The sequence below is a fragment of the Emydura macquarii genome, unplaced genomic scaffold, assembly GCF_026122565.2.
Source record: "Emydura macquarii macquarii isolate MOO-44397 ecotype Brisbane River unplaced genomic scaffold, CSIRO-AGI_Emac_v2 contig_480, whole genome shotgun sequence".
In the NCBI taxonomy this organism is placed as follows: domain Eukaryota; kingdom Metazoa; phylum Chordata; order Testudines; family Chelidae; genus Emydura; species Emydura macquarii.
In genome coordinates, this window is record NW_027130617.1 from 2,888,328 (window position 1) to 2,915,030 (window position 26,703).

General features: G+C 36.6%; 1 protein-coding gene across 7 annotated transcripts in view; it reads left to right on the forward strand.

Annotated features, from left to right (window-relative positions):
- VAV3 (vav guanine nucleotide exchange factor 3) overlaps positions 1-26,703 on the forward strand; it is a 224,929-nt gene that overhangs the window by 179,221 nt on the left and 19,005 nt on the right. For all 7 annotated transcript variants that reach the window (XM_067538336.1, XM_067538338.1, XM_067538335.1 and 4 more), the window contains 5 exons: positions 9,763-9,899; positions 19,185-19,250; positions 23,407-23,441; positions 25,402-25,518; positions 26,241-26,328. In XM_067538336.1, the coding sequence (XP_067394437.1) occupies positions 9,763-9,899; positions 19,185-19,250; positions 23,407-23,441; positions 25,402-25,518; positions 26,241-26,328 (443 nt within the window). The remainder of the gene's footprint in view (positions 1-9,762; positions 9,900-19,184; positions 19,251-23,406; positions 23,442-25,401; positions 25,519-26,240; positions 26,329-26,703) is intronic.

Sequence of the window (26,703 nt, forward strand, 5' to 3'; positions counted from 1 at the left end):
CAAGAAGCCACAATCCCTGTCAGGGTTGGACTCTGTTCTCACAGCTCCCTCAGGCAAGCCCTCAAGACTATAAATGTCTGAACCAAGAGCCATGTGGTCAGATCCTCCTGATCTGGTTCTGGAAGAGAGTTCAAGAGACAGTTTGGCTACCCACACTGGTGCCATACCTCATTTCTTCCAATAATCCAGCCCTGACAGAACCAACATCCACTTGCAGATTGAGGAAGATGGAATTGATCAGTGTATCAGAATCTGGGCATTCAGCACCTTCAGTTCCATCTGTTAAGGTGCCAAAGAAAAAAAGAGACAGAGAGAGACAAAACAGCCACTTTTAGCAGTGCCAGTTCCTGTGCATGATAGCTGCAGTATCTGTCTGATTCAGAGAAGACTGCTATGGTTCCAAAGTGGAGATCCATTCCACTCGTCGATAGTAGCAAGGGAGATGGATTTGTATATAATGTCAGATCCAAGGTTGGCCATGTCTTCGGATCCCTTGTTGATTACTGGGTCATTTCCAATTATATCCTCGGTTCCAGAGAGCTCTGAAACTGTGATAGGTCAGGTTCACCTTTCTGCTTGATTCATCAGTTTTGAGTGGGAAACAGGGTTTCCAAAAGAAGGCATGTTTTCCCAGTTGCAAGGTCTTCTTCCTCATCCCATTAGGAAGAAGAGACTAGAAGATGCTGCTGGACTTCCTCTGGAGCATCCTATGCTTCCTCCTCCTAGGACCCCATAGGGTCTCCAAGTCCTGGATCGCCGTACTTCCATTTGTATCTCCTACTATCACCAGTATGTTTTATCTCGAATCGAAGACCCAGATCCTTTCCAGAGGAAGACACAGGAAGAATACAAAGACCTGTGGCTAGATTCGTACCTCCCGATGGTCCGCCCCCAGTAGGCATGTTCCCAAACCCTAGTTGTTGAGAAGACTAGCAATCCCTGGGGTCCATGGCCCTAAGGGGGGCCACCCCAAGGATTTTTCACTTACCTTCTGAGTGGTTGGAGAAGTAATGTTTTGTCTATTCAGGATCTGGTAGTCCAGAGATCCTTGATTTGACTCCTTCGGATCTGTAAATATAGACAGTGATGCCTGAAAAGTTGGCTGAGGGTGAAGATGAGGAGGTAGCTCCTCTCATTCAACAGAAATGGACTATGAACCCGATTTATCACTAGATAAATCTGTGGGAGCAGATTTGATCTCCTTTTCCTCCAAGGATGTTGCGCAGTTCCACAATTTGGTGGATCATATGGTGTCCACTTTAAATCTTCCTGCGGTGCCTGTTGAAGAGACATTGTTTGATATCCTTGGTGCTACTTTGAGGAGTAGAATATCCTTATCCATTGTGGGTGGTATCCATGGCTAAATCTGTGTGGACCACACCTGCTTCTGTCAAAGTGTTGTCCGGAAAGCTAACAAGTTGTATACAATACCTTCTGAGGGGTTTTGTTTAATACTGCTATATCAGAAAATATTTACCATGTGGATATTCTTATACTCAGTGCCATTTTAAAAATTGCGCTGCACATCCATATTTGACTCTTTTATAGGCACAGTGTCTGAAAGAGGCTAGCAATATGCAAAATCTCTGAATTGTTTGATTTCCCTGAAGCTCTCTTGTGTGTGCTGTCCTATATAAAAATTACTTATATTTCCAATGCAAATGTGTGGCACAAAAGCAAACTGCAGCAAATGTGCGTTGAATAGAGATGAACAACCATAATTAAATTGCAATAAAACTGAAATAAATCCTCAATTTCTTTGTGGCTGTAACTGTAGTTCTGAAATAAAAACAAGGTTTTGCTTTTTTTTTTTAAATCAGGAAAGTATGTTGTTCTAATTCACACAAAAGTTAAAATTGGTAGAGTAGACATATTTTTTTAGTAACAAATCTGTTTCAGCCAACGCACCAATGCCTTTTTATTACTTCACATAACTTAATTTTAAGTTGTGTTGCGTACAATATTCAGTTACAGATGATTCCATGATCATCAGGCAAAATCCGTCTAGATCTGAATGGGTCCACTTGTGTCTAAGGTAACAGCTACCGATTATGGTCAAGGGCATATATATCAAAATCAGTAAAAAGTTGAAGAGCCAATTCATAATTGAAACGTTCAGAAGCATTACTGAAAAGTCAAGTCTACAACTGAGAGCAGTTCTGTCATTTAGAATGTCTAAGGTCTTACAGATGTTTGCTAGAATCCTGCCTACTTTGTCAGGTTTCTCCCACCTTCTTTCCCCTCCTATGTTACAGCAACAACCCTTTCAAAGTGGACCTTGCTGACCACAGAGAAGATGTAAATGCATTCTCCTAGGTAACATAAACTGACCATTAAATATTTTATTGGAAAGACAGATACTATTGTCAAGCATTGAATAAAAAAGAGAAAAAAAATGAACTTCTAATACTTTAGTTTTGTAATGTGTGCTATATAAACCATCAGTGGTTACATCTTCAGGGGTGTGTGGGTGTGTGTGTGTGTAAATGTTGTAAATTGTAATTAAAAGCAAAACTATTCAGAGAGCCTAGATGCCATAAAACTTCATGTTTAAGGATTACATTGTACACAAGTATAACCTGCCCCTCCATGAGTATTATTTAAATATATGCATAGTGCTGCACACATGATGATTAAATTGAATTGAATTAAATTAAATTAACACACCCATTGTGCTGAACTGACATATTGGAAGGTGCAGGGCCTTCTACCACTGTCATGCTTTTAATATACTTTGAATCACACTGCGCATGAGTCCTGCCTGTCATATTCTTGTTACACATTGTGAAAGCCACTCCTTATTATCATTATGCTTGCCTCAAGCAAATCAACTTCCATTCAAAAGCAGCCATCCTCTGAGTGTACCAGGACATTATCTTCAGCAACGTACACAAATCTAGGCTTTATACAAAACCCACAGCATTGTACATCTCATGATATTCAATGTCTTGTCTTCCACAGTGATGTCTTCCACTCATGTTCTCAAGATCCTGTCTGCTAAAGCAAAGCTTCTTTCCCCTTTCACCATATACCATACTTTTCTTAAAAATGCACATGTAGGTGAACAGCCCATCCTACACAAAATATAGGCAGATCCTTTGGAATATCTGCTTAGTAACTCTTCCAAGCTTTATTCCCACTTCTGTTGTCAAGTTTTGCATTACTGATTATCCACTATTCTGTCTGCTCATGCCCTGATGACTCATGCGTTAATTGTTTGCATTTTGTCTGTCCAATTTAAGTTGTGAGCTCCTCAGGCAGGTACCTGTTTAAACAAAAGTGTTTGTGAAGTGTCCTGCACATCTATGCTGCTATATTAGAAGAAATAACAGTCAACATAAACACCTTCTATTCAGCATTTAATGAATACTATTTTTGTGCTTTTAAATAGTTTCTCAATAAACCACATTGGTTAGTTCACATACTAAACAAAAGATAGTCTCCTCAATTCTTAGCAAAGATTTAATAGCAGAATTTTTTGATGAAGCCTTATATTTCTAATACATCATAATTTGTAAAACTATACTATAGTACATTTTAGTGCATTATAGATTATTTAAATTACACTGCAGTTGTCAAAGTAAGTGAACAAAGTACATGCTTTGTGGCATTGATCTTTTTTCATCTGTGTGTTCATATACTTGTTAACTCCCAACAATTGGTAATTTCCATGGTCCGTTTAAAGTACTGAGATTCTTCAATATTTAGACATGACCCTGAAAACCCTTAGTTACACAGATAGACTCACTCAAGTCACTTGAAATAAGAGAAATGAAATATGTACAAAGAAATTATTCTTAATACATGTCTATTGAAAAAGGAAATTCCATGAAAGAGAACTCAAAGCCAATCAGTGAAGAAAATCTATGTACTGTCTAATGTCTCCACCTTTTATACATCCTCATCACTGTAATATTTGAATGCCTAAGAACATTATCATTGACACAACATGCAGGCCTTTGTACTATCTTGTTTTTCTCTTCTTTCCCTTGAAGCAAACCGGGATTGGATTGGGATTAGGTGGGAAGTCAAAATACAGAAGAGGAATATTAAGATTCCATGTAAACACGTCTGAATGTTGAGTATAGACTGTCCACTAAGTTGCATGGTTTTCTATTGCTTTAACTTCTTTCTCTTCGTCTACAATCTACATTTATCCATTTGAGCCATCTGTGTCTTGAGTAATTAGGTTGTCCAACCAAGATTCTCAAAAGTAAAGGGACTAATGTTGGATTCCTATGGGTCAGATTTACAAAAGTGTTCAGCAAATACAATGGGGTCTGCTTCGTTCCCGCCTCTTAAATAAATTTTAAAAAATCTCCAAAAAATCTCCACTTCTGCTGAGACTTTCTTAATCTAGGAAATTTCATCTTGGAAGGGATTTATCATGATGGTACATAAATCTTAAAGTAATGTGTTGATGCAAACTTAAAACTAAACTCAATGCTTGAAATCCTAAATGTTTCTGTGTGTGTGTTCTAACTTTGGCTAAAAAATGCAGTGTATTCTTATCACAATGTAGCTCATTGCACTCTATTCAGTTCTTTGTGAACGTACCGTTAGTGTAAACTGAAGATACAACTTCTGGGAGTCTGTTTGCCAACAATCAAATCTTGTAAACACAAAATAGCAAAAGGGCTTTTTGATGCTATAATATGAAGCCTGGCTCAACCCCTTGTTTGTTGGCTCAAAAACCACGTAAGTGTTCTTGTGATGGCTGCCATTTTGGCCGATACACCAAGAATTGAACTGGAGATGTCCAGAGCCAAATGCCCAAGCAGCTACAGTTTGAGCTAAAAAGCCAAGCCTTTCTAGCTAGGGCTATACCAGCTCTCATCTCCTGTGGTCTGGGCACAGAAAGGGACTTGTAATACACACTGCTGGGTTACATTCTCCTTTGTGGACTTTCCTTAGCAGGGTCTGATACATACTTCTTCCTCTGTATGAACTCTTGTTTGCAAAGTTTTTACTCCTGTAATTTGTCCTTTGAAAGAATGCTGATTTTTAATTATTTCAAAGACAGTTTAGGGGAGGACAGGGAAACAGCTAGATTCCAGATATAAAATACAGCTGTAAACATCATTTCAGTATTAACCAACTAGCAGTGCTTCTAAGTTACTATACCAAATCAGCATTATTTGACAAAGAGAAAGCTAAGCACAGTTTTCTGCACACTCCGTCCGTTTGCCACCATTCATTGCTATATGCTACCATGCACCCCAATCATTCTCTCCATGCTTAATTGAGATACAGCTGAGGTTCTGTGGGATGAACTTTTATAGAAGGAAGAAAGCATCTGCACATTTCTGAGGAACTGATATGATTTGAGTTAGTCTTCTGTCTCTGAAAAAGTATAATCTTTTTTCATATATTAAAATTATGGTGCAAATATAGCTCCTTCTACTGAAACTTTTCAGATAATTAATGAATAATGCATATTCCCTGCTTTTACATGTGTAATCAATACAAACTGTATGTGTCTGGATTTGCTGGGATAATCAGAGAAGGTGCTCTCTGGGATTCAGGCAGTCTCATCATTGGGACACAATAATACAGGAGAGACTGGAACTTCCTTTTGAAGTTCTTTACTAGATTGTTTCGGTCGTTCTGGCTCTTGAGTATGAAAAGTCAGTGTATAGACCTTGTGAAAGCATCTCTTTGTGGAATAGATATTTTTATGTTCTCCAGCCTGTTGTGATGCAGGGTATACAGTGTGCCAGGCAAAATAACTTTAATAGTTGGTCATCTTTTAAGCTTTGTAAGATATAAATTTACAATTTGGCAAATTGAAAATACAATGTCTCCCCTGTGTCTGTCTTGTGGTAAATACGTGTTCTAAAATTACAGCAACAGGTAAATTTATTAGTTTATATTGAACCTTCAATTTCAGCCTAGTTTAAGGAAAATGTTTTGTTTTTAATTTAAATTTTGTTTTAAAATGCCAATATTCATACAGCTGGAAATTTTCTTTTAAATTCTTCTATTTCAGCTGCAAAGCAAATTTCAGAAGTTACATTAACATGAGATGTTTGTAAGTAACAACAAAAAAGGTGTTCGTTGTTATATAAGCAAATATGGCAGATATGCTTCACGGCCCAGTCCTGTGAGTTTCCACACCTGCCACTGAAGTTTGCAAGTGGGCAGTGAGTGTGCTCAGTGATTGTGTCACGTTGGGATCATTAATCCATGGTACAGCGTGTTAGCCAACTCTTTTAGGAAACTTCGGTTTTGGCATAAAAATTAATGAGACGGAAAATCACATGCAGAGTTTTCTTTCAATAATAATTAATGAAATCATATGACTCAGGGATAAGAACCTGAGACAAAACCCAAGGACGCCAATAGGATTCTTTCCAGTGACTGCAGTGAGTTTTAGATTAGACCCTTGGAGGCCAAGTCCTGCAGTCTCATGTTAACAAAACTCCCTTTTGCCATTGTAATTACTGTAGGATTTGGCCTTAACAGAATTAAGCATGTTTAAATTATATGCAAGGATCACAGGCATGATATATTTTAATGTTGCTAATACTGGTTTATCTTGTATCTAATGTAGCTAATACTGGTCTGTCTATCTTTTATTGATCCTGTGCTATCTTTTTTACAATTCTGATGTCTGGAACTTGTTGAACACTGTTAGCCTGATTTTCAGAGTTGCTGAGCATTCCACAACTCCCACTTCAGTAAACAAAAGTTGAAAATCATGCTACTCATGTTCATGCTGCGTGACATGATTATTGTGACCATTCTAATGGTTGAAATTCTTATTTTTAACAAAATAGGATTCCCAGTGAAACACTTAGGTCTGGTCTACACTTACCAGCAAATTCAGTGGCAGTTGATGGGAGACACCAAACTACGTAGAGTAGCTTGCGTATCTCCCATTGACTTCCTAAAGTCCATTCTGCGCGCCATTTCCACTCCGCTGCATCAATGAGAAATACATTCCCGTCGACACAGCGTTACTCTTTTTTCAGGGGTGGATTTACTAGGTCAATTTCCGGATCGATCGAGCGGGTCTCCACTTCTGCTCAATCGATCCGATGGCAGCAAATTTGCCGCCGTCAGTGTAGACATACCCATAGTCCAGTACTCCTTAATGCCTTTCTAATGAATTGTCGCAAGGAGGCATTTAAATACCGTATGCACACACTGTAAACATTTGATTGATATAAGCTAAAATCACCCGATGTGACATTTTGTAAAACAAATAATTTTTTAATGTAATTTGCTTAGATTTGAAATTAGGTCTCAAAGGTGAGAGGCTAGAACATACTGCTCATTGATTAAGTATGAGGTGCTATCTTTTAAGATATTGCCACAGAGAAGCTTTATTGTATTAGGACAAAGTTATCAGTCTTGTGAAGAGGTACTAATCTCTACTGCTGCAAACATTCTCTTACTCACATGCAACATCCTACACAGAAGGGCAGCACAGATGCTGAATCAATTGTGTAGTGCATCAACATATATTTTGGAGAGTGGCAACCTGATTAAACTGTTAAATAAAGCAAGAATTTGTATTTCATCTAGCTGGGATGAAGGCAGTTAATTTTTTTAAGTTTAGGTGTCTAATTTTAGGTGTACTAGATAATATAATCAATTTGATGAAATAGTTACTCTATATGATGTGACTTGGACTGGTATTATTTTGCCTAATATTTTGATGGCATTTTGACTTGAAATTTAGGCTTACTCATTGAGAACGCTGTTGGTTAGATTATTTACTGCTCCATAAAGTTCATATTCTGTGTGTGTATAATATAATTCACGTGTATGTGTATTTCTCTGTGTATAAAAATATAATGACGAACTCTGTAAACAAAAATGGAAAGCCAAATTCTAGGCTTGGCTCAGAAGCAGATTTATGTCATTCCTCGGCAGTAAAACAGTTAATATCTATCAGTTCAGACAAGTGAACTATGTGTTCTTCCACATTTGCTTAAAGAAATTGACCTAAAAATGGGCTATGTGAATAGAGCAGAATGGATATACCAATTAATTATAGCAGCCTGTAGCATCTCATGTGTAATGATAAACAACCAAATTAAATTCAAGTGTAAAAAAAACCCGTTGTTTGTATATCGCATGACATTGTGATTAAAAAAACCAGAATGATATAAAATTAACATGGCACACCAATACAGGATTAACTGATGGGTCTCAAGATGTAATTGTAAATGGGGAATCATCATCGAATGAGTGTCTTTCTAGTATGGTCCTGCAGGGATTTGTTCTTGGCCCTACATCATTCAACATATTTATCAATGGCATGGAAGAAAACATAAAATCATCACTGTTTACCATTGGAGGAATGGTAAATAATGAGGAGGTCACTAATACAAAGCAAAGTGAATCACTTGGTAAACTGGGTGCAAGCAAATAATATGTGATTTAATACAGCTAAATGTAAATTATACATCTAGGAACAAAGAATATAGACCATATTTCAACAATGAGAGAGTCTATCCTGGGAAGCAGTGACTCTGAAAACGCTTTGGGGGTCATGGTGGATAATCAGCTAAACATAAGTTCCCATACAACACTGTTACTAAAAAGGCTAACGTAATCCTTTGATGCATAAACAGGGTACTATCAAATAGGAGTAGTGTGTTTATATTATTTGTGTTTTGGCACTTCTGCAACCACTGCTGCAATACTGTGTCCAGTTCTTGTGTCCACACTTCGGGAAGGATGGTGAAAAACTGGAGACAGTTCAGAGAAGAGCCATGAGAATAATTAAAGGATTGGAAAACCACTCTTATATAATAGTTTCAAGGAGTTCAGTCTGTTTAGCTGAACAATGAGAAGGTTAAGGGCTGAATTGGTTACAGTCTATAAGTACCTATGTAGGGAAGAAATATTAAATAATGGGCTCTTCTATGTAGTAGAGAAAGATGTAACGTGATCCAATGCCTGAATGTTGAAACTAGACAAATTTAAGTGGCTTGTGTCTCAGAAGTTGGCATTTCCACCTTTGAATAAGACCACTGTTTAGCTGTCCAGATGCAGTCAATATTGGTGCAAATGGGCAAGAATGCTATCAGGAATTCTGCTTTTTAAAATGAAGCATTGGACTGTATATCCAATAACACTTAAGAAAAACAAGATTTAAAAAAAAAAAAGATTGCATTAGAATCATGGAATGGTTGTCACTCTTATTGTCTTGGACATGTTCCTTTTAGTGGCACCATTTTGATAATATTGATTGAAGCCTGGAGAGTTTCTCCATATCAGTGTCTTAAGTATTACTTCATCACATTCATCACATTTTTGAATCACAAAGTTAACCTTAAGAAATGAACCTTATAGAGGGCCAGTGTTATATGTACACAGAAAAGGATGAGCCTCCTACGTGATTAAATCAACTAATGCTCCAAGAGGAAAGTAGGAGGGAGGGATAGAGCTGATTAAAAAAAAAAAAAAGATTCTTTTCCATTAAACTGTTTGTGTTGGGCTTTTTTGAAGTAAGCAGTAGCCTAAAGAGAAATATTTTTCTTAAACTAAAAAAATTCAGTGATGAGATAAGAAAAAATCATTATTTGTTCAAAAATGAAATACAGTAGCTGGTGAAATGTGCTTTTACTCCCTTCTTCCTCCTTCCCTCCACCCCTGACTGCTCCTTACATTCGTGGTGGTAGTTTCTTTAAGCTCTTAACATTGATATGTTATCTTTTTGTTATTATAATTATTTTATTTTATGCACATTGGGATTTTATAAGTTGCCATGTCATTGACCAAAAACCTGTCTTCAATTTTTGGCAGGTTTACCAAAAATGCAAGTCGTTAGAAACTACAGTGGGGTACCACCACCAGCTCCACCTGATGGCCCATCGTTACACATCCAGACTGGGGACACTATTGAACTCATCAAAGGAGATGCACATAGCAGGTTTTGGCAGGTATGTGCTTAGCAATGTTTGAAAAATACATTCCATTAGCTTGAGAGAGAAAACTGTTGTTGACTGACTGCTGTTATACCCATTTTTTATGTTCATCATCATCATCATCATGAACAACAAAACCTTTAGTTTTGTGCACTTTACCCAAAATACACGTCTACTATAAGAACCTTCACTTTTCAGATGCTAGCAGTGCTTACCCTTTAACCTTGCTTTTTGTATCTAAGGAATGGATCTTGAAACTCGATTCATTTGAGTAGTCCAGGTGAATAACTTTGCAAGATAGGGCCCTCTATGTGAACCATTTTACTTAAATGATTTAAGTTGAAGAAAGTGCCTGGCACATGAGCAGCAAGGGAAGCCTGTCTGTTTTGAAGTAAAAAATCCTTTCAGACAATAGAACATACAAGGAGCATACAAGCCAGACAACATTTTTGAATAGTGGATTTATTTAGAAGGAATAAATACTTATCAGAGATTGAGACAGAAGTGAACTTGTCTGGGGGGGAGCCTAAGTCAAATAATGACTGTTTGTGTATATATCGGAAAACTATAATGTATTGATTGGACAAAAGAGTTGTTTCCATGGCAATTCAATATCACATGATTCTACTTGCTACTTCTGTTCCAGAGATTGCTTTCTTGATTGAACACTCATACCAAAATACAGATTCAAGCTACTGCAGCTTTCACATTTTGCTCTAAAGACAAGCACGAGAATTTTATTTTCTCAATTATATTTTTTGTTTTTAATTTGTCGAAATGTGGAGTTTTTTTGTGTGCGTGCAAAATGGAAAATTTGCAAATTAGTAGCATTTCGGGGAAAGCTGACAGTAAAGAAAAATATACAAATCCAAGGGCATCTGAAAGGTGTCTGGTATGGCTGTTCCTGTATTTTGTTATTGAGACTTTTATTTGAGAATGCAATAACCTAATGAGCAATATACTGAGAATACTGTGCCTGATAATATTTTTGGTCTTTGGACGTATTTGATTTTTATAGATTAAATTTATTCACATAAGGATTGATCCTGTGGCCTTCAAGTCTAACTGGCTTCAGTGGCAGTGAAGGGTTCTTGATACCCTTCAGGATCAGCTCCATAACTCCTGCCTGTCACAGATATCCTTGTACAGCAGGAAGTCAAGTGTTTTATAAACTGATCACTTAAGATGCTCAAGCATACTCATAAAAGAATACCCAGCACCTGTGTATATCCACACAGAATATAGTCTTTAGGACCCTTGGCCCACAGATTGTCTTGAGCTATGCGAAACGTAAACAGTTCTAAAAAAACAGTTGCCAGATAGCCCATGGCACTTCATGACATAATATAGTATGTAAAGACATTCAAGTGTGTTTTCAAACATTGGCTTATGTAAGTTCATATGTAGGGAGTTTTTTCAAATGTGTACATGTAGGGCTTGATCCTGGTGCTGAACACAATTCAAAGGAGCAGCAAATCACATTCTTAGCTTTAAACATGAAAGTAGTCCCAACTCATATGCTTAAAGTTAAACATATGCTTTAGTGCTTCTCTGGATCAGGTCAGAATTCATCAGATCTATCCCATGGCCACATATTGGTATATCTGTCATTTTTGGCTATTGGAAAGTCTCTTTGAGATTACTCGAATTTGTCATGTTAAAGGATTTAGGCAAAAACTTGTTATGCTTGGCTAATGGAGACTGGTAAGAGGATGATGCTGAGTACCAACAAATTATCTCCATAGCAATCTTAATACTAGCCTTGGACCTTAATGGGAACTGTCATCCCCATTCACACATTTTGAAATAGTTTATTTCTGACCTGAAAGATCATTGTGGTTACTTTAGACTCATAAATTGACCAGAAGCTCAGATACTAGTAATAAATAAATGTTTGTATGTGCAGTTTGAAGCAGAGTCTGATTTTTATTATTGTTGTGGGTTTTTTCCTTCTCTTTTGAGTTTGTTCAGAGCAAATTGGTACTTACTTAACCTGGGGGTAAGCGTTCAGAGGTGACAGGATGTATCGTATAAGGTATGATGTAATGTTGGTTTTACAGGTTTCCATTGCAATTATACACTGTCCTCAGGGCAATCGTGTTTTCCATGTTTGCCAAAAGCATACAAATGTGCACTGTACTGGTTTCGTCCACTGTGATAAAGCACATTTCTTTAATACAGACTTAGACTTATAGCAGTTCATTACTGTTACAGAAGCTTGCCAATGCCACTGTTGATGATGGTCCCTCTACATTTTCAGTGTTACTCCCTAAGAACACTAACTGTGCAGTAAAAATTTGTTCTTCAATGAAAAATTAAATCTTTACGGGGGGGAGGGGCAGTTTTCTATGTTCCAGTACTAGGTACAACTCATCAGGGACTAAGATACAGTGTAGTTATGTCAGGTCACTTCACGAAGAAGGGAAAATAGATAGAGACCTGCTGGCCTGTTACCAGCTATAGTAACAAAACAGTCTACAAGACATCAAGCATAATAACATGGATAATTAGATTCTAGAAAGAATCTTCCAATATTAGAGAATTATATATAAAAATGCATATACTATTCTTAACAGGGTGAATCTGCATGTGAATCTCTAGGGAGTAGTTACCTATTTACTATGGCTACTGAGTAAATTTCCCCACAAATCACTTGCATTTGGAAGAAGGTGACTAAGGATCCTATGCACAGTCTCATGACATTTTTCTATTTTGTCTTGAAATTGAATTGAAAGAAATGTTGTTGGAAACCTGAGCCCAAAGTAGGTCTGCAAACTGCTTTTGTCTTAGTAAGAATTTGGTTGCCATCTGTTTGACGTACGTTGCTATGGCTTATTCAAGATATATCTGAGGAGATCTGTTGTGGTATCAAATTAGAGGACGTATCAGTGATTTTTCCCACACTCTGGCCCCGTTTGTTGCCAGAAGTTATGAGACTCTGTACGTTCCTGTAAATTACAGTAATAGGTTCCTAATGTGTAATCCTATTTGGTGCATGCTGAAGAGTTGATGGCTAAACGTTTTAAGATGCAACTCTGCAGTATGTGTTAGTTCATAAATGTGGACCAGGTTATTATAGTCTTTTTGTGAAAATGCATTAGGTTGGCAGAGCTTATTAGACTCAGATTTTCAAAGCTATCTAGGGGATCTGGAAAGCCAAATCCCATTAAAATTATCCAAATCCTGTAGGCAATTTTGAAAATCTTAGCCTTAATGATTAAAAAGAATCTTAATTTTCATTGTCAATGGAAATCTGTACTTCTTTATGAAATGTATTATCCTTTTTGCATGCTGTTTATACATCTCATACTACATGTAACATGTTGTACACAGCATTACCTTTGTAGGCCATTTGGAAACATCATCACAGAATGTGGACACCACCTCTTAGTTGGGATGGATGTATACTACATGACCAATGTATATTACATGAACAAATGACATCTGTGTCCTGTACTCAGCACTAGCTCCAAGTACACCTGCAGATGCAATTGCATGTACCAAATCAGTGGTTATTTACTTATCTCTGAATGGAATTGAATCAGACTGTTTCAAAATTCAGCTGTCACCATATGCCCCTTTGCAGCATTCAGGAAGAATATTTTTGCTCTCTGTCCAAAATCAAACTCTAGGGAGTGGAAGGGAGCCTTGATTCTTCCTCCTGTTGGAGTGCCATTTAGGTGACTTTTCGGACATGATGCAGACATGTTCAGTTTGGGTCTTTCCTTAATTTGGGCTCATCATCAGAGGGTGGAGGTGGGAGAGACAGAGATAGCATATGATTTTTGCTGAATGTGAACATCATTTGTTTGTTTTAATTTTGGTAGTGTGTCTACCTATAACTGTGACAGGCATATATGAATAAACTAGATCTGAACATAGTCCAAACTTTTATGAACAATTTTTTGTAAAAACAAAACCTGTCCTTTCTACAAAAATTTGAATTTTTCATATTTTTATTTTTTTGACTAAACTGAAAAATGAAAAATTGATTTTTTCCTTCAGCTTATCATTTTTCATTTCTACCTCCCCCCCAACCTTTTTCAGTGGGAAAAGGAAGGGGGAGGATACATGATAAACTAGATAAATAATTACTACATTTTTCATTTTTCAGTTTCATTTAAATATGGAAAATAAAAACAAAAGAGGGAAAAATTAAGAGAAAAATATGTGGAGAAAAGACAGAAAAGCAAAGGAGGAAGGAAAACCCATAAACTAAACAACCTTTTTCAATAACATTTTTCATGATTTCAAATGAGTGAAAAATTATTCCTCTTCAAACCTTGCAGAATTGAAAATTGCTTGGAAATGTTCAGATTACAAGAAATGTTTCCATTTCTTTACCAGCTTTCATTATAAAATCTGGTTTCTTCCCACTGTTGTTACATAAATCTGTGAGAAGATTAGCAGTTTTTCAATCAGAGGATGATTTATTTAGCCATCGCCAAAAAACGAGATGGAAACTGAATACAATCTAGGATTAAATTTTCAGCTGTGCACAATCCTAGCTCTGAATGAGTCCATAGAACTTAATAGGAGTCGCATATCTAAACCTCAGGCAGCACTCTGGAAATTTAGGGCTACTGTGTAAATTGGTTCCAGGAAACCTACCAATTAAAACAGGTACAAGAATAATGAATCATTCTCTAGTCTCACTGGCAAGTGTCATTAAAAGAAGCAATCTAAGTGTTCATTGCTACTTAATAGGCTGCAAGCATTCTATAATATAATTTCTTTAGCAGTTCAGCCTAGCCCTTTACTAGTGCATTTGGGATGGCCTTTAAGGCTTTTGTTAGAAGGAAATTGACTACTTACTCATCACATGAGAAACAGTTAACAAGGAAGAGACATGTACAGTTGAAAGAAATGATTAGCAAACTCGAGGCGCAGTGGTGCGACAAATCCACTGGTAATTGTGATGGACTGGTGCATATGCTCTCAGTACAGAAATCAGCAGTCACATACCTGACAGCATGCATCACAGGTTTTTTTATACAAGGTGACTTGGGGCCTTGAGGGATTTAGCAGCATATCTAAAAGTAAACAATTATCTAGTATTTTAAACATAATTAGGAGTGAACATAAAATTATTCAGATCAATCCTATAATTAGCAAAGAACTTTAAAAACAAAAAGCTCTTTTCAGCCTGGGTGTAACATTTATACACTAGATTTTGAGGATTTTAAAACTCCCAAAATGACTGCTCAGTGTTGCTAAAGAGAGAGCTGCCATGGAGCAAGTGCTCTGTGCTGCAAAGGGACATGGAATACTTCTCTATGGCAACCCCATCACTCATCTGACTTACAGTAATGCTACCATTGTGCTGCTGAATTTTGAGCCAGATGCCAATTAGCCAATGGTGCAGAATTTCCCCCAAAGCATTTCAATGAGTTTTAGAAGTACTATTGAAAATAATAATATTAACACTTTGTATTTATCCAATATCTTCCAGCTAAGGATTTCAACGAGTTTAGCAAATGCTAATGACTCTCAAATATATATAATCTCCATTTTACAGATAAGGAAGCTGAGGCACAGAGAAGTTAAATGTTATTTTCAGGGTCATGAAACAGTTCTGTACAAGAGCAAAGAATAGAACTTAAAACTTTTGACTTCCAGTCTTATGCTTTCACCATTACTCAGTGCTGTCAGTACTGGATGGCTGTGTCACACCATGTGCCTTTTAGCGGTCTGATGTTTAGCATTAAAAATTCAGTATTTATTAATAGCTGCCACACAGGAGTATGTTTTGAGAAGTGGATAGTTCTCAACAGTGACCTCACAGGGCTGCTCTGGCACTTGTGGATGCATCTTATAGCAGTCTGGATTTGATGGGAAGACTACCTGTATGGTAATTTAGATACAAGTATGTCCGCTGACCGAGTGATCTCTTGTTACGTTTCATGAGAATGTAAGAGTGTCCAGTGTCATTTTTGCCACTCATTCTGCTGAGAGTGCCACTGACTAGTTAAATGTGTGACAGTTACAGAGAGCAGAAGTGCATATGTGTGGTACTAAATTAAGGCAATAGGGAGATTTATCTTTTTCTCACTTGAGGTAATAGAACAGTTTAGTTTAATATGCTGCACTGTAAGTTGAACTGGCCTAATACGAAAATGCTATCTTTGATTATATATTGTATCCAGACAAAAGTAGTGTTTTGTACGAAAATCAGAATGAAAAATGTAAATATTTATTAGAGGCCTATCGTTTACCAGTGATTTGAAACAGACTGTACATAGAGATTTCCATGAAAATATTTGTCTGCATTTTTAAACTGTAACTCAGTAGTCTTTTCATGAGCTTATCAAATTTTGATTTTAGGCTCCTTTTTAATTGCCATATAAATATGTTACATGCGGTGTCATTTTATTGTGTGGGTATCATTGATGTTTTTTACTTTATTCCTTTATTATATATGCCATCAGATTGTATTAGCATGTGGACACATGCAAAATTGATTCTGTGTGGGCCCACTCCTGCAAACCCTTACTCTCATGAATAAATGTTACTCACATAGATATTCTCATTGACCGCAGTGGGATTGTTTGAATAAGATCCTGCACTGAGAGTATGGTTTTCTGGACTGGGCCCTGAATTTGTAACGGTTCTGGCTGATTAAACATTGAAATATGTAAAAAGTTTCACTTGGGGTATAAACAGAAAATGGGGGGGGGGGGGGAATTGAATAGCATATAGTTTAAGGAATGGGGGGCAAAAATCATATTCTCTCATTTGGGTTCAGAGATACAAGAATTGCTTCCTTATGCCCCTTAGGGGGACCTTGTATTATTTTTTAAATATTGATAATTCTTTCACACATTATATTCTACCCAGTGCTCTTTGCTCTTTTCACGCCTTCCTACACATTCTGTCTATTTGGATAAGGTGACAGTTGCTGTGGTTATTACCTGGGGGTGAAAAATTGCAGAAACATAATGTTCCCATTGAATGTGCTTAGGGCACTTCAATTCAAGAAAGCTTCCAGTTCTTCAAGAACACTCATTAATTCTGCTCCTTTTTACATCCAGCTCCACCCTTGTTTTAAATTCCTGAATGCTGTTTCATGTGGTGTGTTACGGTGCATTAATTTCAGTGGGAGGTAGGCACCTAGGCACTTTTGAAAATCCCACTAGGTGCCTACCTACATCTTAAATTGCCTAAATACCTTTAACAGTCTGGCCTTCAATGCCTGAATATGGATTTAGCAGCCTAACTTTAGGCACCCATGTTTGTGAATGCTAGTGAGGCCTAGTCCAGTTCTGAAAAGGGCTGCCAGACCCGGTCACAGATATGCAGTTTATGGATTTTCTTCTAGCTTCTCTACCTTCTGAAGGCAGTCAGTCGATAGGTAAACGCTGGATGTGAGCTGCTAGCTGCAAAATATGGTGCTTTAATGAACAATTTACACTTGGTTATAAAGAGTTGGTAAGAATTGCCCAGAATGCAGGTGGAAATATGAGGGATTATGTAAGAGTTGAAATCCAAGGCAATTCTTTCAAGTATCCCCAAGTGAATGTGTGTTTAGGGATTTGTGACTCTTGGACCACTTCCAGTATGTGTTCAGGCTCAGGAGACACGTACTTACTAAAGTTAGGTGAAGCCCAATATAAAAAGCGAGCTTGATTCATTGCTACTAGTGTGATACACCATGGGGAGGGTAAATGGTAATGATAATTGCAGTAGAGTTGTATGGGAGTCCCACCACCTGACATTGTGCTGAGTCAATACATTGTTTCAGCTACCCTAACAATATCTGTTCCCTCTCCCATCATTTGCCCACATTTGGCCTTGCTTCACTATAACACCATCCAGGTAGTCTTTCCAGAAGACTGTGGATCCCAGGGCTGAGTCAAGTTTAGGTGGGTTATCTTAAATTGAATTTTCCTGGTGAATTGACCTGTCCTGAATGCTAAGAATTCATTTTCCAGTGTGCATGAGACATGGTCCCATTTGAATCTTTGTAAACCATCTTTGGTCCGTTAAAAGCTTATAGATGTTAGGGGCCACAGGAACGATTTTGCCCATTTAATTTAACATGAAACAAGTCAGGATATTTTGGGAAGAAGTTATGTTTTTGGGTTACTGCATCAATGCAGCTTTTAAACTGACTGTATTTATCAATCTCCTCATCTGGCAAATTGAAATCATGCTGGCTTCAGAAATGGTTTATTTTTCCAAATGAATGTGCATGCTCCGCCATCAAGACAGTGTGAAAATGGTGATGGATTTGAAAGGAAAACTCCCATTATCTTTAATGAGGATTTCCTTCATAAATCTACCATGTCTCTATCAGGGAATATACCCTATGCCTCCCAGATCTTCTATTTCAGGCTCTCTGATTTACTGAAAGGATTAGTGTCAGGAGTCGGGACAACAACATTAAATTTGCAGTGCACAGCACTTATATATTGCAGTGCTTTGTCATTCAAGGATCACAAAGTGCTAGGTGGGTAAGTATTGTTATCCCTATTTAGTGGTGAGGAAACTGTCACACAGAGATTATATGACTTGCCCAAGGTCACATAGGGCTTTTCTTCACTGCACTGTTAACTCAAGTGTTGCCCCAATACAAGACTTTTCATTCGAATGTGGTGGTACTTTTAAATCAAGTTGGCTGAGGATACAGGCCGCAGCTTGAGTTAATGCAACTAATCAATTGCTAAGGGCTTATCTACATGGGAAGTTAATGCCCAGCAAGCTACAATATGAATTTACAGCATTAGCAACTCTGCAGTCTTACCATGCATCAATAGTGCCTGTGTGTTCTTTAGTTTAATATGCTTTAAAGTGTACTAAGCAGAACTGCCCACTTTTGATGTGCAGTAAGTGTGTCCACACAAGTTGTTAGTGCAGAGTATCTAATGCGCTCACACCTCGGCTTGTTGCTAGCTGACTTCTCCTGAAGACAGGCCCTAACACAATCACTCTGTGCAGAATGAGAGTTACTTTGCACTGGGGCGGCTCACACTTCAGAGTAATTAACTCGAATGTAGCTAACTCAAGTTAACTCTGCATTGGAGATTTAGCAATATGAGTGACAGAATTGGGAATTAGAATCCAGATCTCCTGAGTCCAGTCCCTTCACCCTATTTACCAGACCACTCAGATTTAGCCATCTGTAGTTATTACTTAGTTAGAGAAGTCAAGAAATTATTACTTAACAAAATTTGAGTAAGACTGGCACTGAATTTTAAAACTTTTATTGTGTGTTTATTTAAATGAATCCCTGTACATACAGGATTGTTTCCAGTCTACACTGCCGTTTGCTCATAATGGGAATTCTTTGTCTCTTTCTAGGGTAGAAATCTAGTGACAGGGGAGCTTGGCTACTTTCCAAGTGATGCTGTAAAGCCTTGTCCATGCGTAAGTACGAATGTTTAATTGGGTTTGTCAGTATTATAGTTTCCTCAGGAACATTCATAGGAAAAGTTGCCTGGTTCATGCCAGGGTTTCATTAATCCTGCCTTATGGGAACCATTATTTTTAGTTTCTTTGTGTTTGTATGCTACATTTGATGTTGTTTAAAAATATAACTTTCTAATGCTTTTGGTTATTGGTTTTAAATTGTGTTAAGGAAACATGCTTGAGAGACAGATTTAACTTTTGAGAGTTTAATAAATTAAATTGTCTAAAGAGTTTTCTGATAAATACAACCAGACTATAGAATAAATATATTGTGCAGTAAAGCTGTTGGTTTTTTAACAGTGAGATGAAAATGCTATGGTTTTAATCTATTTCCCAGTCACTCTGGGTTACAGAGAGAGATTACACCATAAATAGTGAGTTTAAAAAAACCCTGTAAAAGTAAAAATAGAATAAAGCACAAATAAATAAATAAACCCTCCAACCAGATCTTTCAACATACTTCTTTGTGTGTCTGTATGCTTTGACCTGCTTGTCTTTTGTGTAAAGAAGACAAACACTCTCAAAATACTAAAAACTGCAGCAGGATAACAATAAGAAAAATGAATTTACAGTGCGTACTCATAATTTTGTGTGTGTGTGTGGATATATGGTGCACTTTCTCATTGTGTCTTTCCATAATACTGTGGATTACCTCACTCCTGTATTACTCCAGATGTAATATAGTATAACTCTATGAAATCAGTGGAGTTACATTGACATTAAACCAGAATAATAAGGCTGAACCAGGCTCCTTTGCTCTGCTCTAAACGTGCTTTAACTTGGTTCACAACTAAATTTAACTCTGTTAATAAATCTACTTGGTTTACAACAATCAAGATGTCATCATGGTGGTATTATAATTAGGCGGAGTCACATTTTAATGGATAAAACTCTTTTGACACATCGTGATAGGCCTTTAAGGTTTACATCAGACCTTAGCTCCAAAAACAAATCTCTGCATTAGTAATTCATCATAATATTGTTTAACAGCAGATCAACACATCTTTTACCATTCATAATCTCACAGACCAGTTTGCAGAGATGCACATCATTCCATTGTTACCTTAAATTTAAGTTCTTCTAAACAGAGTGACAAAGGAGATGCCTAATATGCTATTTGATCAATGTGTTACATAACGGAGCTTAACTTTTTTTGTAATCCTATTACCATATTTTATTAAGCATAAAATGTGTGGCAGTTCAGCGTCAGTCATGCTGGATGGTGTTGTGCACAGTCAGCACGCACCTTGAACCATAATGTCAGTCAGATCCCCTGGAGCTGCCCCAGGGGTTTAGAAACACCACTCTAGGGCAGTGCCTAAAATAAATATAGGGGTCTACTGTAAATACTGCGGAGAAGGTATCTGTTTAGCTAAGGCAAAATTAGTTCATTTTGAAAGAGTACCACTGTAGTTTAAAGTGGGAAACTCACGTAGTTAAGAAAAAACACTGCTGTTAAAGCTACCAAGGCAACACAAAGATTACTTAGTGTCTAGTAACATATAGCTTTTTGCTAAATTTAGAAATATACTATTAAGCAGAGGACTGAATGAAAATAACATGGTTTTACAGTATGAATAAATAATATTCATGCTATGTTAGCAACCAGAGGCATAACCTGATGAGAAAGATGAATTGATTCTTCACCACTTTTAACCTGGAAGGGCAAAATATAAACATCATATTATGACAAATGATGCAGTTAAAGATACTGAAACATCTATCAGATTTTCAAGAGATTATGACTTGTAATATTATTATTAAGTATAACAGTCTCTACAACCGTCCAATATAAAAATGCCCAGAAACAGTATAAAATACATATATCAAAAGGCGTTAAGAATGAATATTGAATGAAAAACTGCTGAGTTCCAGAATATCACATTTCAGTCCCTTCTCAGCTATACCTATAAATGCTTTATTCTTTTTGCAATATGCAGTATTTGTCAGCAGACATTTTTGTACTATGAATAATATCAGATTCTCACGGTCTTTCATTCACTTTTCTCACTGAGGTTGCTGGGATTTGGATGTATAGTACAGTGCAAGTCAACAGCTTCTGGTATAATGTTGACCATTTACTTTTTTCTCTGCAATGGACAATCCTTATTATAGAACTCAACTGAGTCAGGGATGAAAAGGGTTAATGATTACCGGTGTTCTAGCGATCTGTAACCAAGATACCCTGGTATGATAGATGAGCAAAACCAATTTAGAATTTCAGATACTTCCCAATATAGGACTATATACCAACGTACAGGGAAAGTAGTGATCTTCCTAACTGCCCACTATTATCCTGCCACTGGTATGCTCACAAGTAATTTGAACTACTTTCCAATCTTTATTCTAACAATACAGAGCATTCAAAATTAAAAATCTGTAGGCTAACATAATTATAGAAGTATCTTATATATAAAGACTCACTTTGTATAAACTAGACTTTTTCAAAGTACCAGTGCTAGCTGTCAGCATTTTTAACGTTTAGACCTTCTCTGAGCCAAATGGGAATGATGCTTGAGCCCTATCTGCTACATCATTGGTAGCAATAGCACAGCTGCTTTTGTTCTGATATGCTGCTTTATTTTCCTAGTGTTTGTCTGAGGTTCGTGTAGGGATATGAGAGAATGTGTCATCAACTAAATCCCAACCCATGTCTGTTGTAGCTAAGCTTTGATGGAATGGAGTTACAAATGGACAGCACACTTTTTAATTAGTTTAGGCTGTCATAGCTTTTGAAGTCCATTATAGATACACAGCCACTCTCCTTTTTCTTTTACAACATTTGACTAGCAATAATTCCATTCCTGATCTCTTTGCATTTTACAGAAGCCTTTCCATTGTTCTGGTTAACTCTTCCCTCCATCCCCCAGTCTCTCTGTCTAGCCTAATTGCTTTTAAGGCCTTCTTGGATGGGAGATATTTTATCATGCAAATAAATAGGTCATGCTATTCTTAGAACAGAGCTATGTAACATATTGACAACAAATTCAAGCTAATGGCTCCTTTGTGTTTTCGGGAAAATACAATTTTTGGTGATAATGTAGTACAGATTGTTAGCATTAAAATCAAAGATTTAAATGCATTCAAGTAAGAGCAATAGGCTGGTTATCTGTCCAAAGTGACTTTTAAAAAACACTTAGGAGGAAAAACAGGCAATCACACAATATGCCCAGGGTGGTAAGCAGGGCTCTGTGAACTGTGCAGAGGTCAGTTCCTGAAACTGAACCCTACAATTTGGATTCCAAGGGTTGAAAGCAAATCAGTACTATGCAGGTTTGGAAGTTCAAGCTAGTCAAACTTGTGCCCTTCAAGGGGATCTCAGGAGTTTTGGTGTCTGTTGGTGAAGAACATGGAAGTCAATTGGAGAAATATTCATTCAATTCACATATTATATATGCATATATCTACTGTCCTTTTATATATGTTTGATTTTGCTTTATTATTTTAAAAATATTTTAATATTAAATAAAACAGTTGGCCTTTCAAAATGTGTTCCTAGTTAAATCCATCTATAAGAGTAGAACTTGTTACATGCAGATGTATTAATACATTCATACAGTACCCCAGAAACCTATGGATTATTCAGTTAACCATATTATACAACATGCCTCCTAAACTTTTACTTCAGCTAAGAATAGTGCCTTTTCAAGGCAATCTAATTAAAAAATGCACTTATTGAATTTAGTATGCATCATTGTACATTTAGTTACGCATTTTAATGATGCATTGCAACAATATGCACTATTAGACGAGCATTTTATGGATGAAATGAGAGTGGATGCACTGCCAAAATCCATTTCAAATAGATTTTAAAAACCCAATATGGGATTTGTAGCACTTATCTCTCCAAAATTAAAACAATTCCCCCAACAACAACAACAAAATGCATAAACTTAAATATTCTGTGCTGTTTTCAGACCTATATAGATATCCACACTTCATTAATTTACTTTGAATAAAGTAGACTAATTGATCACATTTCTTCATCTGATTTTTCCGCCACCCCTCCATCCCCCTGGATTGATAGAGTATTTGGTCATTAGATCAATTTGTGAGTCAATTAGAAAAATATTCTTTAAATAATTTTATTCTATGATGTCTTTTTACATCCTAGGTGCCTAAACCAGTAGACTACTCTTGCCAACCATGGTGAGTCCTGGGCTAATTCTATGAAAATCATGTTGAAATAGACAGATACAGAGAGAGAGAACTGTATTTATAATACAATGTAATTTAAATAGCTTTAATCTTTCTGGGTTTCTGAAGAAGGTATTGTGTAGCAGTTTTGGAAAAAAGCACTGAATGTGCAGTCCTCCCCTTCCCTTCCCCCCCCCCCCCAACACACACACACACACACAGAGTCTGTATCCCAGAGCTCTCTAAAATGGTGTAACAAAAAATCAGTACTACATGAAGCATACAAGAGGATCTTACATTTTAAGTGGCTAAACAGAATGAAGAAAGTGATATTTTGTTTTGTGAATAATTCTGTTTTGCTATCAAACAAAATTTTAGCAATCAATAAAGTGATGTAAATGGACAATGTATCAACTCTATAACCACTGTCAAAATGGATCATAGTATAGTGTGGACCCTCTGCTTTGGAGTGAGTTTGACTTAAAATGATTATAAATGCACAGTGACTGTTTCTGTTTTCACACTGATTTTACAAATGACTTCAGTGATTTATGCCTGATTTACACGGGGTTACAGTAAGTGAGATCAGAATCAGACCCACTGACCCAAACAAACATTTAGCTTTCATGATTAGTGAATAAAATGCAAAAGGAGAAAAGTGGCTGTTTGTAATTTGATTCTATCTTCATTTCTGCTGCTTAGAGTTCTCACAGGAGAGAGGACAAAAATAGCATTGTGTTCACAACACTGATGAGGTTCTTTCAGCCTTTTTAGGATAAAACTTTATTTTCTAACCATTTGTAACTTAGAGCTGGGAAAGTGCCCTGGGCTGAAATGTATCATAAAAAGTCTCAGCCTGAAAGCTCATATTTTGTGATAATTTGATAAAAATCTGCTCTGATACTTTTTAAAAAAAACTAAAAGCAGCCCCAAAATAGAAGTTTATTATTATTAAAGAGTTTTTTAATGATAGATTTTTAATGATAGATTGAATGATAGATATTATTATTTAAAGAGTTTTTTAATGATAGAGTTAGTGTAACTATATATACAATTAGATTAAGAAAATTACTGTGTTATAGTTATGTGCTTGGTTTTATAGCTAATGTAAAATGTATTTATTTTTAAAAATTCTGCACAGTACTGGTCTCTAATGTTGACTGACATTATTCTGCTTTTTAAAAGTAAAAATAAATAATTTCATTTTAATAAATACACATTTTTTCCACAGTTAAAAACTTTAGGCCACAATTTTGCTGGCAGATTTCTGCTGGCAGACACTTCTGGAATCTTTTGTATCAGCCATTTCGGACCGGCCGTAATTTAGGCTGAAATAGATTTTGAATCTCACCTGTTGGGGTTTAGTCTGCACATTAAATTTTAGAGTAAAATAAATAAATATGAATCAAATTAAATGATTTTTGTTTAAAAACAAATGTAATGCATCAAAAATAAACTACAGTTGGCTGATTATCTAGTCTGTTACACCAGTTACACCATGTTACACACTGGTTTATATAGTGTTGAATCAGGCCCAAGATTTTAAGTTTGTGATACACAATATTACAAGTAAGTAAATTCCAACACCTGCTCCAGGTCACCCTTCAATTACATTTTCATTATAGACTCCAGTTCATCAAAGCACTTCAGTATGAAGTCAGTGGGACATAAGCACATGCATAAGTGCTTCCCCAAATAGTGGTGAACTTAATCTTGTGCTTAAGTGCTTTTCTGAATAGAAGCCATAGTTCTTTGTGCCCAGAAGTAAGAGAGCATATTGCACATTTTACCATCGGGTATAAATTTCTGTGCTTTTTATTACTTCCCACCACAATTACCAGTAGCTTTTGGTGTGTCTTTCAATCACCATCTCTTGTTAAATATTGGAACATTAAATTGAATATTGGAAAGACCTACTGCACAGCTTTGAAGACGAAAATGGCTAGTATTTATTTGCTTTCCTTTGTTACAGGTATGCAGGAGCAATGGAGAGGTTGCAAGCTGAGAGTGAACTTATTAACAGGGTAAATAGAACTTACCTGGTGCGACACAGGACCAAAGAGTCAGGAGAATATGCAATTAGCATTAAGTAAGTGGGACAATCACTTTTACAGAAATAGATTTCCTGTTTTCATTATTGCCTAGGCAGATGTTTGTAATCTATACAGAAAATCATGAATCTCATTGCAGCTTACATAACTATATAATATCCTGTCATTTAGGTAATACATAAAAATATTAGGTGCTAGAAAAGTAGTTCAGGCATATAGGACAAAAACTAAATCAGCATATCTCCACTGAAGTTAATGGAAAGACACCAGTTTACATAAGCTGATGGTTGGCCTATTGGATACTAATGGGCAATTATTTAGGCCTGATTCAGCTCCTTTTGATGTTATGAGGGGTGGGGGGGAGTTCAGTTCAAGTCCTTAGGGTCTCTAGGACATTTCAGTAAAGAGTATGTTAGCAAAGACATTTCTGTAGAGTGTGTTCTATCAGCACAAATTACTGTGAGGGTCTTGTTTGTTTTTACATCAATCCTCAATATGAACTTGAAGCAAGCAGGATATGGGATCGCCTAATTAGAACTGACTTGTAGTCTTTTTTTTTTTTATGAACACAGGCTGCATCTTCATTCATACACTAATAAATATATTTGGTTAATTAGATATCAACTGTGTATTGGCATGGATATATATTTTGTCTTAAGAATTTATTCATGTTGTGGTTTTTGGGGCAAGCCTTCAGGTAATTATTGATCTCCACTGATTAAAAACACATTTATATTCATAAGTTATTAATTGCCCACAGGTACAATAACGAAGTGAAACACATTAAGATTTTAACAAGAGATGGCTTTTTTCACATTGCAGAAAATAAGAAATTTAAAAATTTAATGGTAAGTATTGATTAGATTTTTTCAACGTGCAATTCCCATGTAAGTACTGCTGTTAGAATACATTCTGGATCTCTAGATTTACAGAAATGCGGCCTACTGAAATACTTCCAGGTTAGAATCATGTTCATTATTCCCAATTAGAGTGTTATATATATTTGTGATGTTCATCTTAGATGTCAGTGACACTGGTGTTGGTGTATGCTTAAAATTAGTTCTATGTACAATTAGAGCCAGTTTGGGGCGCTTACAGTAATGTGCTTGAGAGGAGGAGGATGGAAGAAACCAGCACAGGGGTCAGCAACTGATAAAGTCTGTGGATTCTTCTGAGAGCAGAGATTACTCCCGGGTGGTGTTCCCTGCATGCTAACCACTCCA